The sequence below is a fragment of the Artemia sp. Qi Xiang Cuo genome, chromosome 5, assembly GCF_049724085.1.
Source record: "Artemia sp. Qi Xiang Cuo chromosome 5, ASM4972408v1, whole genome shotgun sequence".
NCBI lineage: Eukaryota > Metazoa > Arthropoda > Branchiopoda > Anostraca > Artemiidae > Artemia > Artemia sp. Qi Xiang Cuo.
The window spans coordinates 72,032,706-72,055,519 of record NC_142798.1 but is presented as its reverse complement, the minus strand read 5'-3'; the positions used below and the strand labels follow the sequence as shown (position 1 = coordinate 72,055,519).

The window sequence follows — 22,814 nt, the reverse complement described above, 5'->3', positions numbered from 1 at the left end:
GCAAAATATGGGTCCAATTCGATTGTTTGAGCCTCTTCATTATAATTCTCAATGAAATTTGACCATCGTTCAAACGCTTGTTAATAATTAAATAAAAAAACAAATTTTTTTTCAACTGAAAGTAAGGAGAAACACTAAAACTTAAAATGAACCAAAATTATTACGTATATGAGGGGGTTCCCTCCTCCTCAACACCTCGCCTTTCACGCTAAGTTCAAATTTTGTTCCAATTCTTTAAAAATGAGCCCTGAATCAAAAAGCTCTCTTAATTAGAATAAATAGCTCTTTTGATAGCAATAAACAAACTTTAGCCTAAGGAGTGAGGTATTGACGAATGGGGCGACCCCCATCATATACGAAATAATTTCTGTTCTTTTTAAGTTTTAAAGTTGCTCCTTACTTTAAGTTGAAAAACTTTCAACTGAAAGTTCTATTTATTTACACTAGTTTCTAGTTTAAATTTTAGCTTAAAATTTAGTTTCTTATCGTTTTTAAATAGTGCTGGTAAATCTGACATCACCCACATAGAAAATTTTTCTTCCCCCCTGAAAAATGCCTCCAAGGAGAGACCCTACCACCTAACTGCCACCCCCCAACCCACCCTCGACCACAAAAAAAAAATGAAAACGACTGTATACTTACCAAAAACCAATGCTATATGCAAACAATGGGCGAAGCTCATAACTTGCAGTCCTCCTCCCGGGCATGTGAGGGATTAAATCATCCTCAAAGACATAGTTATTAGATTTTTTTGAATAAATATGGCAATTTCAAACTTTTATTCCGGTGACTTTGGGAAAAAATGATCCTAGGAGGGGGCTTAGTTGCCGTCCAAATCCTTAGGTCACTTAAAAAGGACACTAGAACTTTTAATTTCTATTTTAATGAGACCTCTTTCAATATTCTAGGACCTCTTGGTCGATACAGTCACCCATTAAAAAAAAAACAAATAAACACGCATCCTGATAAAAAAAAACTAATGGTTTTATTCCAAAAATTTTTTTTAGAATAAAAATGTAAAATATGGGTTCAGTTCGATTGTTTGAGCCTCTTCATTATAATTCTCAATGAAATTTGACCATCGTTCAAGTGACGCGGTATGCTCTATGAACACTTGCTCCTCGGCTTCAGTTAACGGACACGAATCCCATATGTCGGTGGTTGATGGTGCTACCTTCTCAATAATCCGTATTTTCCTGTGTCTTTTGCCAACGGATTTGTTTGAAGTTGACCTGGGCTAAATAAATGCTTGTAAGAGAGAAGAACTTTTTTCTCCATCCATATCAACAATTAAAGTGCAATTAAAATGTTGGATGGTCCTTTTTTAGAACCCCCCTCCCCACCCCACCCCTCCCCCGCCCCGCTCCCCGGGCGGCCCCTTGGGAACCCGGAGGTTTCTTTAAGGGAGGAAGGTCAGTACCGTTTCGAGTTGGGGGTATCTAAGATCTCAACACTGTTTAACTAGAACTGCCGTAAATTCTTCTTGGCATCTACCTAAATGTTTCAGAGAAATGACCAAAAACGGGTTTGACTAAATCCAGATTCGTGACGTCGACATGATGACATATTTAGAAATTATCATAAAAACCTTTTTTCCTGTGTAAATTGCTTGTCGAAGATAGACATCTTGCTATTTAAAGTCCGCTTTGCATGCGACCCACTTAGAATTCATATCGGATTAAAAAGCGATGGGAGATCTGATAAGTAGCGGATGCATGCAAATGCCTTAGCGCAAAAATACCAGTTTAAAAGTGCGCGTCAACTGTGAAGTAGCAAATTGTTTTCGTTTTCGTTTTTTTTTTTCAAATAGTTATTTTTTGTCTAAAATGAATATTTGTATTATTGCATTAGAATTCATCTTTGTTAGAATTTACGAGGTAAGGTTTTTTTTTTTTATATAAATTCATTATAATAATTAATTTATATATAACTATAATTTTTTTAACGAAATAAAACTAAATAGTTTTTATAAAAAAATTTTAAGTTTTACTCATCAAAATCTATGCAACTGATAAAATTTAACTTATTTTTTAAAATATGGATAGAAAAAAAAAAATTATTTATATAATTAAAAATTATGACTGGGCTTCTATATCTAAACTCCTTGGCAAAACTTGAGTGGGGTCAAGCTCACAATCTTCAGTAGGCTGAGCTGAGGCATTATATGAAGCAGTCCATTCCCTTTTCAAGGTCCTTCCAGCTGGCATTGAGCTAACACTGGGGTCAGAGGACCTGTCATTAAAAGATTCGCGGGCATGTGCTGCTCCAGGTCTTGTGTATCTCTATAAGCGAATTTGATTATTGATTGTCTTGCAGCTTGCATTAATATACCTTCGCTATATGTTGCTTTCTTTTCAGAAGGGGGGGTATTGCACGTGTCCACTTCCTTGAAAAAAAAAAGATAAAATTTAACATGAAAAAAATGAATTTTGGGTTTGGAAAATAATTCAGTTTATGTTAGGCATTTAAATTATTGTAAAACATTTTTTTTTTCAATAGATATAAGCAATTTTTCAAAAAAATCCCTAAAAAGGTTAACTTATCATTATAAAAAAAAACCCTTAAATGAAGACGGGCCTGTAATTTTTTTAATAAACCCCCCTAAAAAAAAAAACGCCGCCGTAAATTTCAACCTATAAGAGAATTATTTAGAGGTTTCAGCTCCTAAAAACAATAGGTTTCTAAGTATATAAGTACCCTTAGTTCTAGTGTAAGGAAAGAATTTCTTCCTTAACTTAATGATAAGACAATTTCTTTTTTTATTATAATAATAAGAAAATTTCGACTCACCAGAAATTACTTAGAATTATCCTTTTTCTATGTAAATGTTTACAAAAAATGTCAGTTCTGTTATGTTCAATAAACTATTCAAAACTGTTGAGGAATCTAATTTGAAACTTGAATATATACAAAAAATAATTGGGATCTAAAAAGATACACCTGTTTTTCCAATACTCATTTAACCTAAAAAAAAAAAAACTTGTGTAACTTGAAATATAAATTCAGTTAATTGTGTCAGAAAAAACTTGAACCAGAACAGATTATACCCAACCTGTTTGGTACGGGCGCGTACGCAAAGTATATAGCTTCAAGCAAATTCCATATGATTTTTCAAATTACTATACCTTCTACAGAAATGATACCTCTTTGCAAATGACCCTGGTAACCCCAAGTCCTTGAAAACTTACACACATCTCTATGCCTCAGGCGTAAGGTTCAAATATATAGATGCCTGCCCCATGGTAAGGCATATTACGCACTCACAGGCAGGACCTTTACCACTATTACTACTAATAATTCCTGTTCGTTGTAAGTTTTAACGTTTTTTAAATAATACTGGGAAATCCGGCGCCATATGAAACGTCTGTATACTTCCCATTAACCAATACTATATGTAAACAATGGACAAAGTTCATAACTTGCAGCCTTTCCCCCGGGAATTGTGGGGGATTAAGTCATCCTCAAAGACATATATATTAGATTTTTGACTATGCTGAACAAAATGGCAATCTCAAAATTTTGATTGGGTGACTTCGGGAAAAAAATGAGCGTGGGAGGGGGCCAAGTTGCCCTCCAATTTTTTTGGTCACTTAAAAAGGGCACTAGAACTTTTAATTTCCGTTCAGATGAGCCCTCTCACGATCTTCTAGGACTACTGGATCGATACGATCACCCCTGGGAAAAAAAAAAAAAAAAAAAAAAAAAAAAACACGCATCCCTGACTTTCTTCTGGCAAAAAATACAAGATTCTACATTTTTGCAGATAGGTAAGCTTTCTAGCAGGCCCGGAGTACGATGTCATGCCATCAAGTGCAAGTATGTTAATACCATGTTTAGTAACAAAATGTTCCTGGAGGAAAACACGTTATAACTGGAGCTGAGGCTTTGCAACACAGAAAGTTTATTTGTAATGACTCTTTTATGTTCCATGATAGTAGAAACAAGTCCATGGCTTTGAGTTTTGCGGTTTTTTCGATACTTTACACTATAACACGTATGAACATTGGTCTTGCAACAAACGCAAAAGGCACTTCTTTGGCATGGACTATCAGGCGTCAATCTGTGATCGACAGAGCCACACTTAGAACAGTGACCTGTTCTTACATTTCACAGCAAGGTGACCTATCGCATACGTGGTAGGAACACAAACTCTTCAACCGGAAGTCGTTCATATCCCACTTTCATAGATGCTTTCAGAAACGTATCAAGATCAGTTCGGAACGGAAAGTAAACTTTAAATATCCGGGACTTTCCACACTGTACTGTTTTAGTGCACTTGGGGATTAGGTGTTTCAGCGACAGTTCGTCTAAATCTTCTGGTACTTGCTTAATCGCTGCGATAAAAGCAGGCTCTTTGAGGGAAATATTGAGTGATGGTTCGGCGCACTTAACATTTTCGACTATCTGTTCCACAATTCTCTTGGACCGAACCACAAGTTTCCACTCGTCTTTAGAGCTGCGTTACTTGGCGTTTAGATTTGGGGACACCTTATCAATGAATGTTTTTCTTTCATTTGGGCCTTTTAAGTTTTTTAGGGGGAATATTAAGTATCACAGAGTATAGTGGTGAGGGGGGGGGTGTAGTTGAGGAAGCTGGCACTTGTCAGGCAAGCTGGTCGGGAAGCGGCTAGCATTCAACATAAACCTGTCTAATTTTCTCAAAAGGCCATTTACTCTCGAAAATACTGTTGGATGAACAGACTCGCCGATGGCAGGTACTTCACACAGACTGAAAATTCCAAACTTCGGGATCAGAACATTTCGCTTTGTTGCCATGACTAGCGAGTTGCCCATATCAGTAATATTGTCATCATCCTTGACATACGAAGCCATCCGGGTTTGGATATCCAGCTCACTATGAAGAATCTTCTTAGCTTGTAAAACTGCATCGTGTTCGAAATAGTTAATAGCACTCTTGACGATCATATCAAGTTTTACACCTTCTGTGAACTCAAATAGTTCATAACGGGGCTAAACACCAACTTAAATGTAATGGTGACGTCACACATTAGCAATAATAATTTTATTTAGGTCCGGACCTGTAATCCTTTGCCAAAGATTGCAAAATCTGACACACAGGGATTAAATTCACTTAAATGCTCACTGGTTTGTTAATGGAATATCCATTTTAGTATAGCTATGTTCACTTTGAACTCTGAATCAATCCAAAACAGCGACTTAGGAAGGCTATATTCAAACATGGTGGTGACAAAGAATTCATTAATCTTATATCAGAGCTTTGTTTAAATATAACTGAAGGCAATGTTCAACTGCCAAAAGTAGTTAAGCAACGAACAAAGCAACATCGTTCACTTATACGTGCCCTGGAATACAAAAACAAGGGAAAGGATTATAAAAGAGAACGACTTCTTCAAGCGGGTGGTAACTTCTTTTCACTGTTACTGCCAATAGTTTTGAGACTTGTTTACAATATTTTTTTTTTTCTAGAAAAAATGGCTAAATCATACAAGCTGACACCAATAGAACTCATACTTTCACCAAAAAAGCACTTTTACGCCAAAGTTTGAATTTTGTCCCAATTCTTTAAGAACACCTCCTGAAACACAAGGTTCGTTTAATTATAACAATTAGAAGCTTTTTTAAAAGTACTCAAAAATGTACGCGTTAAGAGCACGCTGTTGAAGAGGGAGCAATCCCCTTCATACACGTATTAATTTCTATTCGTTTTACGTTTTAATGTTGCTCCTTAGTTTCAGTTAAAAAAAAATGTTTTTTTTTGCTTAATCTCAAAAGCAAGACCAGCTACACCGAAAAGAGCTAATAGAAGAAATCAAGAAAAGAGCTGCTGCTGGAGAGCAAAAAATTAGGAATTAAAAATGGTTTTATAGTGTTAAAAAACGGGCAAAAACCAGGAGCCATTGCCTTGGTCAGCAAAATGGAACTTTAAACACCTGTAAACTTTCTGTCCATAGTGGGAATCAAGAGAAAGTACATGAAATTAGTGCCAAAGAACAGAATTATGCGAAAAACAGGCAGAATGGAAACAATACTAAGGGCACAACTCAATTAGATAATGTGTTAAAAGCGATTTATACAAACTGACTGTCCCAAACCCCCTGAATTTATTCGGTGTGAATCAGAAATGGATTTGTCAATTTCTGCCCCTAGGAGAGATCAGAGATGTCAGAATGAGCAGCTTATTCTGTTGTATACAAATGCGGATTGTTTATCTTCAAAATGGGATGAGTTTATTGCACTTGTTTGAACCGAAAACCCATACAACGGCTGTGACTGAAGTTCCACTTAAAAAATTTATTGATCGCAATGCTCATTTTTGGCAATTCAGTGGTTATGATATATGTAATACAAATTGTCGACGAGGAATCGCTATCTTTGTTCATTCTCCCTGGGTTTTAAATATAAAGAAGTTGATTTTGAATTTAAGAATCAAGGGCATGAAGTTGCTAGGTTAGAATTGAGACATTCAAGTTTCTCTCGGAATTTTCGTTTTGTAGTTATTTATCTTAGCCCTTCTAAGAGCGTTGACAGCACTTTTAAAGATGAGAGCCTACTCAGTTACCTTACTTATCTTTCCTCAGTTTCATCAAAAATTGTGGTTGTCGGTGACTTTAATGATCCAGGTATTCATTGTTTATCACATAGTAAAACATGTTCTGATACGATTTTTGGGCAAAGGTTAGTTCAGACACTGGATGACAGATTTCTTCATCAACATGTTACTGAGCCTGCTAGGTTCCAGTTTGGGTCAAGTCCATATTTTTTAGTTCCTGCTATAGCGAAGTACCCACCTGATCTAGATGAACGTAAATTTTTACCCCCTATAGGCGAAAGTGATCACACGGTACTGTCTTTATGTGTTAATGTGAATATTCCATTAAATCCTAAATCAGAATCGTTTTATAATTATTCTAGAGGTAGGTGTCATCACACCTGCCTCTTCCTGGTTGGTAAGTTTCACCATTGTTTCATGGATGTAAACACAGCATTTAAATTCATCCATGATATAGCAGGAGAGGTCTGTGAAAAGTTTATTCCAAGGTATAGTGTTAGAGAGGCTGATAAAAAAAAAACAACATAGGAGCCTGCCAAAATCAGTCCTTGAAACCTTGTTATGATTACCCCTGAAAAAAACAAAAAAACAAACAAAAAAAACATATATCCGTGATCTTTCTTCTGGCAAAAAATACAAAATTCCACATTTTTGCAGATAGAACCTTGAAACCTCTACAACAGGGTTCTCTGATACGCTGAATCCGACGGTGTGATTTTTCTTAAGATTCCAAGACTTTTAGGGGTCGTTTTCTCCTTTTTTTGGAAATAAAGCAAATTTTCTCAGGCTCGTACCTTTTGATGGGTAAGACTAAACTTGATGAAACTTATATGTTTGAACTCAACATAAAATCTGATTCTGTTGATGTATCTGTTGGCATCGAAATTCCGTTTTTTAGAGTTTCAGTTACTATTGAGCCGGGTCGCTCGTTACTTACAGTTCGTTACCACGAACTGTTTGAATTCATTGTTTATCAAATAGTAAAACATGTTCTGATACGATTTTTGGGCAAAGGTTAGTTCAGACACTGGATGATAGCTTTCTTCATCAACATATTATTGAGCCTGCTAGGTTCCAGTTTGGGTCAAGTCCATATTTTTTAGTTCCTGCTATAGCGAAGTACCCACCTGATCTAGATGAACTTAAATTTTTACCTCCTATAGGCAAAAGTGATCACACGGTACTGTCTTTTTGTGTTAATGTGAATATTCCATTAAATCCTAAATTAAAATCGTTTTATAATTATTCTAGAGGCAGGTGTCATCACAACTGCCTCTCTGCCTCTTCCTGGTTGGTAAGTTCCACCATTGTTTCCTGGACGTCAACACAGCATTTGACTTTATCCAAAATGTGGTAGTAGAGGTCTGTGAAAAGTTTATTCCAAGGCATAGTGTAACAGAGGGTGATAAAAAAAATAGGAGCCTGCCAAAATCAGTCCTTGAAACCTTGTCAAATGCTTTACAAAAATCATCGTAAAGACAATAAAACTTTTGAGCAAAGTCAGCCATCATTTGAAAATCATTGATTACTTCCATTAACTGAGTATTACAAGACCTCCTTTTCCTAAGACCATGCTTTGCTATATGCCAAAGGTTATTTTTTTTAAATTAATTCTGGACCCCGTCAACAATTTCCTTTTCCATAACCCTAGAAAACATTAAAGTGTTTGAAACAGGACAGTAATTACTGCATTCTGACCTTAATCCGCCCTTGTGAAGAGACTATCTGTGCTATTTTCCATGCAACAGGGCATTTACCAGAATATAAACAAAGGCTGAAAAGAGAAGCAAGAGGACTGACTAAGCAAAAAGCCAGTCCTCAAGAAGCCAGCAAGAAGACGCATGACAACATTTGAAACACCATCAATTTTCCATGCAACAGGGCATTTACCAGAATATAAACAAAGGTTGAAAAGAGAAGCAAGAGGACTGGCTAAGCAAAAAGCCAGTCCTCAAGAAGCCAGCAAGAAGACGCATGACAACATTTGAAACACCATCAATTTTCCATGCAACAGGGCATTTACCAGAATATAAACAAAGGTTGAAAAGAGAAGCAAGAGGACTGGCTAAGCAAAAAGCCAATTCACGCATGACAACATTTGAAACACCATCAATATCAGGGGCTTTATCAACGGAAAGATTCTGAATGATCTTTTCAACTTGTTCAGGTACGATATCTGAATCACCAAACTGCAACATATTTTGTAGTAAAGGAGCTATCGCCATGGATTTAGGCTGCACATGAGCAGCAGGATTTACAAAGAATGATGAAAATTTTCACTAAAAATAGGTGCCCTTCTCTTATCTTTATACATAGATTCACCAGTGACAGGATCACTGAAGATCATAGATGATGGTGATTGATGATTATTGCCCCTATTTACATACTTCCAATACCTCTTTGGGCAGCTTTTCAGGGAATCAATGATAGACGACTCTACTGATTCAGTGTGTGATCGCAGAGAGATTGTTGCAACTTTTCTTGCTCTCTTATAGGCACACCAGAATTAATATCCTTAACCAACATATAATGTCTCCAGAGTTTTTTTTTATGGATATTGCATCACTAGATTCAGGAGTCATAGAACCATCTAACTGGAAATATGCCACTGGTGATGGTACTACCAAAAAAATGGTTTAATCCCGTTTTTTGTCTCTGAACTAGACGTGCAGCCAATACCCAGAATCGGTGGCATTTTGGTATTAGTAGGCTTGGCAAAATTTATATCAATTTTTATTAAAGAAAAGGGTATCGACAAGTAAAAATACATCCTATAGATGTAGCAAAATCCACTTTCATTACACGTTGTAGGTTGTATCGGTGTAAATATACCAGTTTTGGCCCAAAAGGGACACGAACGACTTTCTAAAGATTAGTAGATTGTATTTCAAGACTGTTACCGAATACGAGAGCATATCGAGATCATATTATAATTTTTGAAAATCATTTAATGAACATATCATGATTAATTTAATCATTTAATGAGCATACCAAAGAATTAATTTGAACAGTTTGGAAGGCAACGATTTAAACCACAAATGAAAAAACTTGGTTATTTCTAGGACTACAAGGACATTATAAATATTCATACCAAACTTTGCAACAACAGAAAAACCTTTAACGAATTTAATGAGAAAGGGAGTCTTAAACCCTTTTAATTGGGTGGATGGGGGGGGGGGGGAGAATTCATTGTTGATGTACTAGCAAATGCTATGTGGTGACATGATACTTTTAATCCTGATTTCTCATTGCCATTTATCCTACGTACAGACACTTCAGATTATAGACTGGCAGTGGTATTATAGACTGGCAGTGGTATTATAATTAACTATTAGGGCTTGGACGTTCAGGGACTAAAAACCAAAATTCTTAACTAAACAAAAGCAGAACAGGAAAAGGAGGTAACACATATTAGGTTCCAGGACCTGTTGAAGTTTCTAAAATAAAATAATTTGATAGAGCCTAATTATTTCGTATCTAACTCATTAGAACCACAAAAAACGAATTCTTGATTGAAGAGTTTAATTGTCATCAAACATTTGACACACATAGAGAAATCATGATCAAAAGCATCAACCACTTCAAGAATCTATTCAAGCAACAATACACATAAAACCAGCAAGAACTGAGACAAATTCGAGATTTTATTCTCTTTTCTTCTTTTATAGCAGGTCACCGGTATTACCTATTTGTTCTAACTGTATTCTACCACTAGGAGCGTAATTTAGGTAAAAACCGTGGGATAAGATCGGAATTGTTTATGCCTTTATGGATTTTTTTATGACATTTTAGGGAAGGAGCTTTGATTACCTTTAAACCTCCGGAATATTTTTTGCATTTATGGGTTTTTTCATGAAATTTTAGGAAAGGAGCTTTGATTACCTTTAAACCTCCGGAATAGTTTATGCCTTTATTGTTTTTTTTCATGATATTTTAGGAAAGGAGCTTTGATTACCTTTAAACCTCCGGAATAGTTTATGCCTGTCTGGGTTTTTTTCATGAAATTTTAGGGAAGGAGCTTTGATTAACTTTAAACCTCCGGTGTAGTTTATGCCTTTATGGTTTTTTTTTTATGATATTTTAGGTAAGGAGCTTTGATTACATTTAAACCTCCGGAATAGTTTATGCCTTTATGGGTTTTTTTTATGACATTTTAGGGAAGAAGCTTTGATTACCTTTAAACCTCCGGAATAGTTTATGCCTTTATGGGTTTTTTCATGAAATTTTAGGAAAGGAGCTTTGATTAACTTTAAACCTCCGGAATAGTTTATGCCTTTATTGTTTTTTTTCATGAAATTTTAGGAAAGGAGCTTTGATTACCTTTAAACCTCCGGAATAGTTTATGCCTTTATGGGTTTTTTTCATGAAATTTTAGGAAAGGAGCTTTGATTACCTTTAAACCTCCGGAATAGTTTATGCCTTTATGGGTTTTTTTAATGAAATTTTAGGTAAGGAGCTTTGATTACCTTTAAACCTCCGGAATAGTTTATGCCTTTATGGGTTTTTTTCATGAAATTTTAGGAAAGGAGCTTTGATTACCTTTAAACCTCCGGAGTAGTTTATGCCTTTATGGTTTTTTTTTATGATATTTTATGGAAGGAGCTTTGATTACCTTTAAACCTCCGGAATAGTTTATGCCTTTATTGGTTTTTTTTATGATATTTTAGGGAAGGAGCTTTGATTACCTTTAAACCTCAGGAATAGTTTATGCCTTTATGGGTTTTTTCATGAAATTTTAGGAAAGGAGCTTTGATTACCTTTAAACCTCCGGATTAGTTTATGCCTTTATTGTTTTTTTTCATGAAATTTTAGGAAAGGAGGTTTGATTACCTTTAAACCTCCGGAATAGTTTATGCCTTTATGGGTTTTTTTCATGAAATTTTAGGAAAGGAGCTTTGATTAACTTTAAACCTCCTGAATAGTTTATGCATTTATGGGTTTTTTTCATGAAATTTTAGGAAAGGAGCTTTGATTACCTTTAAACCTCCGGAATAGTTTATGCCTTTATGGGTTTTTTTCATGAAATTTTAGGAAAGGAGCTTTGATTACCTTTAAACCTCCGGAATAGTTTATGCCTTTATGGGTTTTTTTCATGAAATTTTAGGAAAGGAGCTTTGATTACCTTTAAACCTCCGGAGTAGTTTATGACTTTATGGTTTTTTTTTTATGATATTTTAGGGCAGGAGCTTTGATTGCCTTTAAACCTCCTGAATAGTTTATGCCTTTATGGTTTTTTTTTTATGATATTTTATGGAAGGAGCTTTGATTACCTTTAAACCTCCAGAATAGTTTATGCCTTTATGGGTTTTTTTCATGAAATTTTAGGAAAGGAGCTTTGATTACCTTTAAACCTCCGGAATAGTTTATGCCTTTATGGGTTTTTTTCATGATATTTTAGGAAAGGAGCTTTGATTACCTTTAAACCTCCGTAATAGTTTATGCATTTATGGTTTTTTTCATGAAATTTTAGGAAAGGAGCTTTGATTAACTTTAAACCTCCGGAGTAGTTTATGCCTTTATGGTTTTTTTTTTATTATATTTTATGTAAGGAGCTTTGATTTCATTTAAACCTCCTGAATAGTTTATGCCTTTATGGGTTTTTTTTATGATATTTTAGGGAAGGAGCTTTGATTACCTTTAAACCTCCGGAATAGTTTATGCCTTTATGGTTTTTTTTATGACATTTTAGGGAAGAAGCTTTGATTACCTTTAAACCTGCGGAATAGTTTATGCCTTTATGGTTTTTTTTTATGACATTTTAAAACTTTTGTAGCACGTTACAAACTTGTTGTGTTTATTATTGATATGGATTCTTTGTTTGATCTTTGAAATTTGAAGCGTGGCAAATTTCGTGTTGGATATTTCACGTGGATTTATCCCTTGTACTGTTTTTTGATGATATTTTAAACTTAATACCAGGGTAAAATTTATATTACCTACTCCACACACTTTCCCCTTATACGGCTTCTGCGATTTCATTTAAAATTTTCTGCCTTTCGTTGCACGTTTAAAGCTTGTAGGGTTTATTATTGGCATGCATTTTTCAATGATCTTTTTAATTTGAAACATGGGCAAACTTTGTATTTCTTATTCTCCATGAGTAGGAATTATCTTTGCATGGATTTTTTGATGATAGTTTAAATTTGAGGGCTGGGTAAAATTCCTATTACATACTTCACACTTGTATGGTTTATCCCCTGTATGAATTCTTTGATGATGTTTTAAAGTTGAGGCAAAGGCAAAATTTTTATGGCATATATCACACTTGTAGGGTTTATCCCCTGTATGGACTCTTTGATGACATTTTAAAGTTGACGCCTGGCTAAAATTTTTGTTGCACGTTTCACACTTATACGGTTTTTCTCCTGTATGTCTCCTTTGATGATATTTTAAACTCTCTGCCCGGGTAAATTTTTTGCTGCATGTTTCACAATGGTAGGGTTTATCCCCAGTATGGATTCTTTGATGATGTTTTAAAGTTGAGGCAAAGGCATAATTTTTATGGCATATATCACACTTGTAGGGTTTATCTCCTGTATGGACTCTTTGATGACATTTTAAACTTGACGCCTGGCTAAAATTTTTGTTGCACGTTTCACATTTATACGGTTTTTCTCCTGTATGTCTCCTTTGATGTCTATCTAGGTCTGAAGCCCAAGGATAATTTTTTCCACATATTTGGCACTGGTGTCGTCCATTAGCATTAGATATTCTTCTGGCATATCTAGTCAATGAATAATTTTTGGAAGAGCTTTCTCTACATGTGTCACCACTTTCTGATTTGCTATTACTATCATTTTGCTGATCGCCATCATCCCTTTCACTTCCCAGATTCAATTCATACAAATTAAAATTCATGCTAGATGAAGGGACATCTAAAGACTCATTTGTGAACAATGTAGGCGAAGCTTGAGATCCTAAAATAGAAAATAGACTAAGCTTCAAAAGTTCAAAGATATTGTTATCAGAGAGAACGATGTAGCGTCCCCTATAGTAAAGCGGCAAATGTCTCTAATATGTTATTTTTTCTTCCAGTGTCCATTTTCGAAAGTCAACAGTAATTAAAGGACAACCATCCCCCCACCGTGCCCATTTTTACTACTTGGTCCTTCATAGCCTTCCATCAAATATCCAAAATATCCAATCAAAATGCCTCCATCTATCGCCAAGAACGGTCAACCCCCTCCTCCCTGTCTGTACCTATATATTCTTCCAGATTTGGAAGATACAAATAAAGTCATCTAAAAATGGACATTTAGGCCTTAAAACACAACATATTTGGTCTTAAATCACAACTTTATGGTGCACAATGTCAAGAGAAACTTTATTAACTTTGATGACCCTTGGGAGCCCAGAAATGTGCTTAAAAAAAGAAAGAATACTTTCTTCGTCATAGCATTTACAACACATTGGATTTAGACAGTGCTGATACTTTGTTTTCCCCACAGTTCATATATAATCCATTATGATCATTCTCTATCTCACCCATTATAAAAACCCGGACCGGGGTGCGAGTGCTCCGGAGAACGTTTTTGCAGATATAAACATAGGCGAAATCAGATTGGCGGGAATACTGGTTAGTCTGTTTATGTCTATTTCCATCAAAGCGCATTGAAACAGTCAGAAACAGACTAACCAATATTCTTGCTAATGCAGAAATACGTGGGAGGAGCTTTTTGTTCGGAACGAGAATGAAGACCAGAAATGATCTGCGATAAGCTTACTGGTATATTCTGTCTACTGTGCTTTTCCCCCACAAAATACAGATATCATTAGAAAAAAAACGTGCAGGGAGAGTTGTAACTGAAAGTTAAAAATATCCCAAAATTAAGTAGCAAAAAGTCACAAGGCTTAAAAATAACCCAAAGATATTAAATAATGATACTGTATAATGAAGATACCGTATTTTGCTTCATTTCAATATTTCAATGACATTTAAAAATGTTTTGGTAGACCCTACATGCCTTTGGGCATGGACCGTCAATAGATGCAGACTGCAAATTGTTTGTGTAGAAGTTTTACAGCAGAAAGGCTTGTTAGATGATAAGTGTAAAGATAAGGAGCTTTATTTTTAAAAGAAAGGAGATGCTTGCCAAAAACAACAAAGTAACAAACAAACAAGAAACACAAACATGGAATTGCATACACTGCAAGAAAATAGTGATATTCACAACAGAACATTTCAACCACATTTAAAGATGTAGCCCAGGTTCACAACATAGCATACCCCAACTTTTTGATATTTCCAATGACCACACACACTGAATCCAACAATTTTGTTTTCACAATTACTCATTTCAGTAAAAGAGGCTACATCAGGTAATACAAGCACTTTGCTGGTCTAGAGATTTCAATGTTGCTTTTTATCCCATTGTTTAAGCTTAAACCACTATAAACATGTCATCAGAGGCAACGCTCTAGCGGTATCCACAGTAAAGATTAATAAGGCTTCAATGTATTCTTTTCTTTCCAGAGCCACTTCACATGGAAAGTGTGGTCGTTTAAGCTTCAGAGGGAACTCATTTGATTGAAAATTGAAGTGCTCTTTTTAAGAGCCAAATGAGATTTGACGGCCTCCTCCACCTTTTTGTTTTTTAGCTCCCTACCCCCAAATACGTCCGATTAACGTTTTGAAACATCTATTTTGCTCAAAATAGTCTAAAGGTTAAATAACTGCGACGGTTGTAGGCTGGTTTTCGAAAGGGCGTAATAGCAACGTATTAGCCCCTCGCTGAACACTGATAAACTTGCACTTTTAGATACCCCCTCGCCGAAAACTAATAAACAAAATTTCAAAAGCTACTCAATTACAAATAGTCTAAAGGTCTAAAATCTCTACTCTAGAGATGCAATACCGGCACAGCCCCGGGGGAAAGCATTATAAATTGTGCAATCTGTCCATAGTTTACGTGCACGATTTATCATAGGGAAATGGCGGAATGTTTGATCCTGGGTTTGTATGAAAAGACTAAGGATATTAAGCTCAATTTTCGGGAAATGATGAGGGTTAGGTAGAAGTAAATCAGAAGACACGCAAGTCACTAGGTGCTTCCAGGTTATCAAAAAGGCGTATCTACAATATCTTTAGAGTGGCTATGATATTAATTCTCAGGCCCATTATAACGGCTAAAGCAATTGTGACTGCAACTACTTGCGACTACTTGCGACTTCGACTACTCACGACTATAACCGTAACTGCAACTACTTATAACTGCTACCACATTTCCCCAGCCACACCCAATCAAAATTTTGCGATAGGCATTTTGTTCAACGTAGTTGAAAGATCTGGAAATTAAGTCTTTGAGGAGGACACTCCTCCCCCACAGCCCTCAAGGTAAGGTTTGTAAGTTATGCCCAGGGGGCATATAAGGTTTTTACGGAAAGTGTTGTCGTAAAAACTTCAAAAAAGGGCTCATTCACTTTTCGATTGGAAATTGAAAGGGCTAGTGCCCTTTTTAATGGTTGAAAGTGACTCGAGGGCAACTAACCCCCCTCTCACGCCCACAATTTTCCCAAACACATGTACTCAAAATTTTGAGATATCTATTTTGTTCAACGTAGTTGAAAGTTCTGGAAATTAGGTTTTTGAAGATGATAAGCCCCCAGAGCCCACAGGGCAAGGGTTTTAAGTTATGCCCTGAGGACATATAAGGTCTTATTTACCAACATCGTTATTGTAGAAACTTCAAAAAGGGCTCATTCGATTAGAAATTGAAATGTACGGTACCCTTTTTAATAGTAGAAAGTGATTGGAGGGCAACTAACCCCCCTCTCACGCCCACCATTTCCACAAACACATCCAATCAATATTCGAGATGGCTATTTTTTTCAACGTAGTTGAAAGTCCTGGAAATTAGGTCTTTGGGGATGATAACCCCCCTCAGAGCCCGCATGGCAAGGGCTGCTAGTAATGCCCAGGGGGAATATAAGGTTTTTATAGAAAGCGTTGTCGTAGAAACTTCAAAAATGGCTCATTCGATTGGAAATTGAAAGGTCTAGTGTCCTTTTTAAAAGTGGGAAGTGATTGGAGGGCAATTAACCCCACTCTCACACCCACCATTTCCATAAGCACATCCAATCGAAATTTTGAGATAGTCATTTTTTTTTCAACGTACTTGACAGCTCTAGAAATTAGGTCTTTGAGGATTATAACCCCCTCAGAGCCCTCAGGGCAAGGGTTCCAAGTTATGCCCTGAAGCATACAAGGTTTTTATAGAAAGGGTTGTCGTAGAAACTTTAAAAAGGGCTCATTCGATTGGAAATTGAAATGTCTAGTGCCCTTTGTAATAGTAGAAAATAATTGGATAGCAACTAACCCCCCTTTTATGCCCACCATATCACCAAACACATCCAATAAAAATTTTGAGATATACATTTTTTCAAACGTAGTTGATAGGTCTGGAAATCAGGTCCTTGAGGATGGATGATAACCCCCTCAGAGTCTTAAGGGCAAGGGTTGCAAGTTATGCTCTAGGGGCATATAAGGGTTTTATAGAAAGCATTGTCGTAGAAACTTCAAAAAGGGCTCATTTCATTGGAAATTGAAAGGGCTGGTGCCCTTTTTAATGATTTATCCAATATTCTTATATGCTAAATAGTAGAGCGAAATAATTTTTTAGCTGATTATACCAGTTATAATGCGCCAACTATTTATATTTAGTTTCGCTTTAGCGTACATAACCCCTTAAAAGGACAGACATCAAGCTCATCAGATACACATGTTCGGAAATAGAAGTCCTTTATCTTTGACCGCTTTCGCCAGCATATCTCTGTTCAAGAACTGAGATATTTTTGTTTGGAGTATCGTAACCTTACAAGTGTTTTTGTATTATAAATAAAACTGCAAACTCTAGCGATTTAACATGGAAAAGTTATTTGTTGAAAAAATCAATAGTTCTTCTTTGTCTAATGGAACTTAATCGCTTCTTTACTACCGCTTCATGCAATAGTCGTAACAGTAGGTCTGTTGAAGTTGTGTCCCTTTGCTGTTCTGGGTACTCAATGACTATTTGTATTGCTTTTCATCCTTCACTGTAGCTCATTTTCTCGTTCTCTTTTCCAGTGTTTTCATTGTCACTTTCACTTTCTTCAGCCTCTGGTTTTACTGCCTCTTCTATCATCTTCTCGGTAACTTCCAATTGTTTTTCTGAACTGATCTACTCCGCTATATCGTTTCCATGATTTTTTTTTTATCTGCAAATCTTGGAGCTAGCTGTGCAAGACTAATGTATTAAAGTGCTTTTCGAGGCATATTTTTCCTCTCAAAAATTTTCAACTAGAGGCAAAAAGTCATTGAAAAACCAGTCTTTACAAATTCTACTTTCAATCCATGCATACTTTTGGATTTTATAGAACACCAGTGGTTAGGTATAGATACATCCCCCCCCCTCAGAATCAGCCAAAACAGAATATAATTATTTTTGTATCTATTTTTATGGAAGTTCCGTATTTTGGAGTTTCGGTTACTGTTGGGCCGAGTAAATCCTTACATGGATGAGTTTTCTGCCAAATGTCTATGTTGACTTCTTTGGTCCAATACCAGAAACAATATCAAACAAGAGATTATTGAGTGCAATAAACAATAGAGCACAAATTTTCAAAAAATAGAAAAAGAAGACGGCTAAGACGACGGCTCTTGTGACTGGGCTCTTTTCTATGATGTCACGACCAACACTGCATCTCTGAGTCTATGTTAAAGCACAGCTGCTTAAAAACTGGCCAGTAAACTTTGAGACCATTATTGGTGGTAAATGCCAAAACAAACTAGAGCTGCTTAGATGCTTCATTCTCTTCAAGCATATCTCGGACAGTGGCTGGCTGCACCCAGTCCAAGCCATTAGCCTATACATAGTGCCTAATTGAAAATGGCAGTCGCCAAAATAACGGGTGAGGGGGGGGGGGGCAGTGCATTGTTCCAGTTACAAGGAAAGTAAGGAAACAGCCGTATAAATCATTTCAGTTTAAAATAAGCAGACAAATTGGTAACAAAAGTTGACTTGCAAGGGTTCATGCTCCTTGGAATAGTTTAACTGCATCTGCAACAACTTTCAAAAATATCCAACAGTTAACGACTAAAACGGTTCAACAGAAATCTTATAGAACACAATTCAGTCACTAGTCTCTTTTAAAACTTCGTTAAGATATGATACATTTTGTGCTTATCGTATGCATTTTTATAACAACCTTTTTACTTAGTTGAAATTAGTTATTAATGAAATAATAAGGCACTATTTGTAGTTCCTAATATTCAGGATGAGATTTTTGAGCTTACCACATCCATTCGGAAAATCTCCTGCCTTCAAAGATGCAAAGTTACAAGCTCATAAGCTCGAACTAATATATAGTAAAGCTGTTACAAATTTGGAAAATAACTGAGGTATCTTCAATAAAAAATGACTCTTTGGTATTTCCTAACTTTTGGGTGAATTGATATCCCAGGTAAGAAGGGTAAAGTTAATGTTCCAGCAATACCTGGAACCTATAGTAAAGAGCAAACCACATCCTGTAGTAATCAAAGCTTAAAAACAAGTTTTGAAAAGAACTGTCTAGTCACAACAAATGTTATCAGATCACAGAGAAATCCTACTTGGAATCACCATAGTCATAAGCCCAGTACAGGAGAATTATAGTGCACTGTTCCAAACAACAACAAAATTTAACTTTTTGTACAATCGCTGTCGCCAGCAGTAGCAATCGCAGGTAGTTACAGTAACCTTCGTAACGATCACCCACAGTAACGATCATTGTAGCAAGTAATAGCAATCCCAAGTAGTAGCCGTCACAGTCACAAGTAGTCGTAATCACATTCGCAAGAAGTTATAGTCGCAGTCCCAGTCGCAAGTAATAATAGTCGTAGTCAAAGTCAGAGGTGCTGGTCGCAGTCATGGTTACAATAGTCACAAGTAGCACTAGTTGCAGTCTCAAAAAATCGCAGTAGCAGCATCAAATATTTGTAGTCGCAGTTACAAGTAATTACAGTCGAAAGTAGTCGCAGTTGCAGTCATACGTAGTCGCAGCATCAGTTGCAGTCGCAAGAAGTAATAGTAGAACCACTGTATAGTAGCGCTATGAATATAGCGTCTTTTGGCTGGTTCGACATCCCACTGAAGATTTATGGAATGCTTCACCCTTGCACCTTAAGCCTTTTTGTAGACCCTGGATCAAGCACAGCCCCCCTTTTCCCAATAACAAAACTCTATAATTAGACAATGGGCAACTTCCGTAACTAACACCTCTTGTACCAGGACTTAAAGGAGTCGTGCCATACCTAGATACATAGGTATTTGACCTTAAGTATATTTTTGAAAAAACCAACTATCTCAAAATTTTGATCGCACATCAGATGGATTTTGCGAGAGGATAGTTTAAAAAGCGTGAGAGGGAGGCTGGTTTGCCTCCATTCATTTTTGACTCTTAAAAGACCACTAGAACTTTCAATTTCCAATCGAATGAGCCCCCTCCGGAGTATCTGCAGCCACCCTTCCATATGAACGGGTTTTGGAAAAAAAGAAGTTACATTGGAGGCTTATGGTTATTTAATACAGACAACATAAAGCGTTGCCTCCATTTTTACCTCCGTTTTATAAAGGGAGCCTCCGTTGCCTCCGTTTTATAAAGGGAGAAATCTAAAACCAGAAACAAAGTTGAATAATTTTACTGACTTCACTTTGATCAATGAATCTAACGGAGATCAATACACAGTTGTCAGGCGTAAAATAGGTATATGGATGTTGCCTATTTTATGGTTGTTAGTAACATTAATAAAAAGAAGTTATAGTTTATCAGGTGAAATAATGGATTTATCTCTCTAGCCCTATAACCATCATAGTTATATAGCCTTGAGAAAATTGCATATATTATTTTCCTTTTGACATTTTAACTATGCTTTAACTTTAAATAGGCTACCATCAGGGCTAGGAGGGTCAAATAGCCCAAGTACAACATCTTTCAAGGAAAAGTGTATAAGAAAGATTAAAGAACCTGCTAAAGTTTTAAAAGTAAAATAAAACAATTGCATATGACCTGATTACTTTTAATCTTATTTAATAGGACTGAGAGGCACAAATGCTTGTGAAAAGATTTTTTTTTATTTAAACATTGAGGACGCCATATAAAAAATTCACAATCTTCATGGGAAATGTTAGTTAAATTATTTCCTGTATGGCAAGTACACATTATTTATCAATGTCTTCATGTATTCACCGTCTGCAGGGATCTAATTAAGCAAAAAGAGACAAAAGGCCAAAAAGAACTGGCTTCTTTTTCTTCTTCACAAGTAGATCTACAACTTTTTTTTATTGCTGCTTCATATTCGGAGCAGAACTTAAGGCCAAAAAGCGAGAACACATCATATGTTACGTTTGTTATATGGCGGAGGCTTGTTCTGTATTGTAGGTTCAAAGTCGACTTCAGGAAAAAATGTATCATACATACAAATACCATTCCGGTATTTCTTTTCTATAGATTCTTCGATATCTACTCAAATCCGAACTGTCATATTCAAACAAGGTATTCACAAACATGCAACACGATGGGATGGTCTATCCTCCAAATAGATTTGAAGATAAATCAAATACTCAGTGCGGGTAAGATTTTACTTCACATTTAACACTTGCAGGGTTATCTATGAATAATTTAATAATGCTTTAGATTTGTTGATGAATAAATTTTTAATTGCATCTGCCACATTTCTAAGGTTTATTCCCTGTGTGGATTTTTCGATGACGTTTCAAATGCACTGCTTGGCTAAAATTTTTATTGCATGTGTCACATTTGTATGGTCTATCATTGGTATGTTTTCTTTGATGATACTTTAAACTTGGAGCATGGGCAAATTTCATATTGCATATATCACACTTGTGGGGTTTATCCCCTGTGTGGATTCTTTCATGATATCTTAAATTTGAAGCAAAAGCGAAATTCCTATTGCATACATTACATTTATAGGGTTTATCCCCTGTATGAATTCTTTGATGATTGTTTAGATTTGCTGCCTGGGTAAAACTTGTATTGCATATGTCACACTTGTAGGGTTTCTCCCCAGTGTGGATTCTACGATGACGTTTTAAATTTGCTGTTTGGTTAAAATTTTTATTGCATATGTCACAGTTGTAGGGTTTATCACCAGTATGAATTCTTTGATGATATTTCAAATATGCTGGCTTGCTGAAATATTTATTGCATGTTTCACATTCGTAGGGCTTTTCTCTTCCGTATTTGGTTGGATGACTGATCAAGCCTGAAGGACGAGGAAACTTTGCACTGCATGCTTCAGACTGGTAAATTTTTTCTCCGGGGTAACTCTTTTGATGTTTTCCAAGCTTTTGATGCTTTACAGCATTTGAAATGTTTGCTGAAGAGAGCCGTTTCTTATTACAGGACGGTAAGAAATATATACTTTTTTGGTAAGAAGTATTCCTTAAATCACTATTATTTTCCCTATTCGGTCGATAAACTGATCCCTTTTCCAATTTCACATTTATGCTAGACGAGAGTGCTTCCAAACACTCATTATTGAACAACGCCAGCGAAGCTTGGCAATCTAAAATAGAAAGTACACTAAACTTCGGAACAAATACATTAGTATCAGAGGCAACGCTCTTGTGTTCCTTGACATAAAGTACTCAATATCTTAAATTTATAATTGTTTCTCTTGACCTCTTCGGTGCGAGGAGCTGATCGCAAAAATTTCAAAGGGGGGCTAGAATGATCGGATATTAAACTTCTAGCACCTTTTTAAGAATCGATAGTGGTTGAAGGGCAATAAGCCCCCGTACCATGCTCTTTTGACCCCCCCCCTTCCCCTGTCACCAACAGCCCCCCCCCCCGAAGACATTCGATTAAAATTTGGAATAAGTCATTCGGATCAAAATAATAGAAAGTTTAAAAGCTAGGACCATTAACAATCTAAATTCTCAATTGTTTACAGATACATTTTACAATAAAAAAAGGGAGGGGGTGTCTGATGATGGGTCTGTGATTGAATAACAATTTTTAAAGGTCAATCTTAGGTTCAAATGGATAAAACATTTTGCAAACTCAAAAGGGACCAAACATTGTTTTCTCCAACTAGTATGAAACTTTAAGGTTTAGTTAACTGCACAACAGCTAACTACACTTCGCGATGACAATAAATTTAGGGAGAAAAGTACGCGTATATCGATTCTTAGTTCCTGAAGCATTTCTGATACGTCCTCTTAAAAACCTGCATGGGCATAGCGTGTTTCGATTTAGTTCCATAGTTTCAATATTTCCCAAATATTTCCCCTTAATACCCTTAGTT

General features: G+C 36.0%; 1 protein-coding gene across 8 annotated transcripts in view; it reads right to left on the bottom strand.

Annotated features, from left to right (window-relative positions):
* Positions 1 to 9,336: 9,336 nt before the first annotated feature.
* Positions 9,337 to 22,814, bottom strand: part of LOC148952482 (uncharacterized) — an 83,844-nt gene continuing 70,366 nt past the window's right edge. For 3 of the 8 annotated variants that reach the window (XM_089089910.1, XM_089089913.1, XM_089089911.1), the window contains one exon: positions 20,557 to 22,073. In XM_089089910.1, coding sequence (XP_088946036.1) covers positions 21,223 to 22,073 — 851 coding nt within the window. In that variant the 3' untranslated portion in view covers positions 20,557 to 21,222. Of the gene's footprint in view, positions 10,496 to 10,642; positions 11,957 to 12,114; positions 13,450 to 20,556; positions 22,074 to 22,814 lie in introns of those variants that run through there. The other 5 variants (XR_016141812.1, XR_016141813.1, XR_016141810.1 and 2 more) reach the window with 5 other exon arrangements.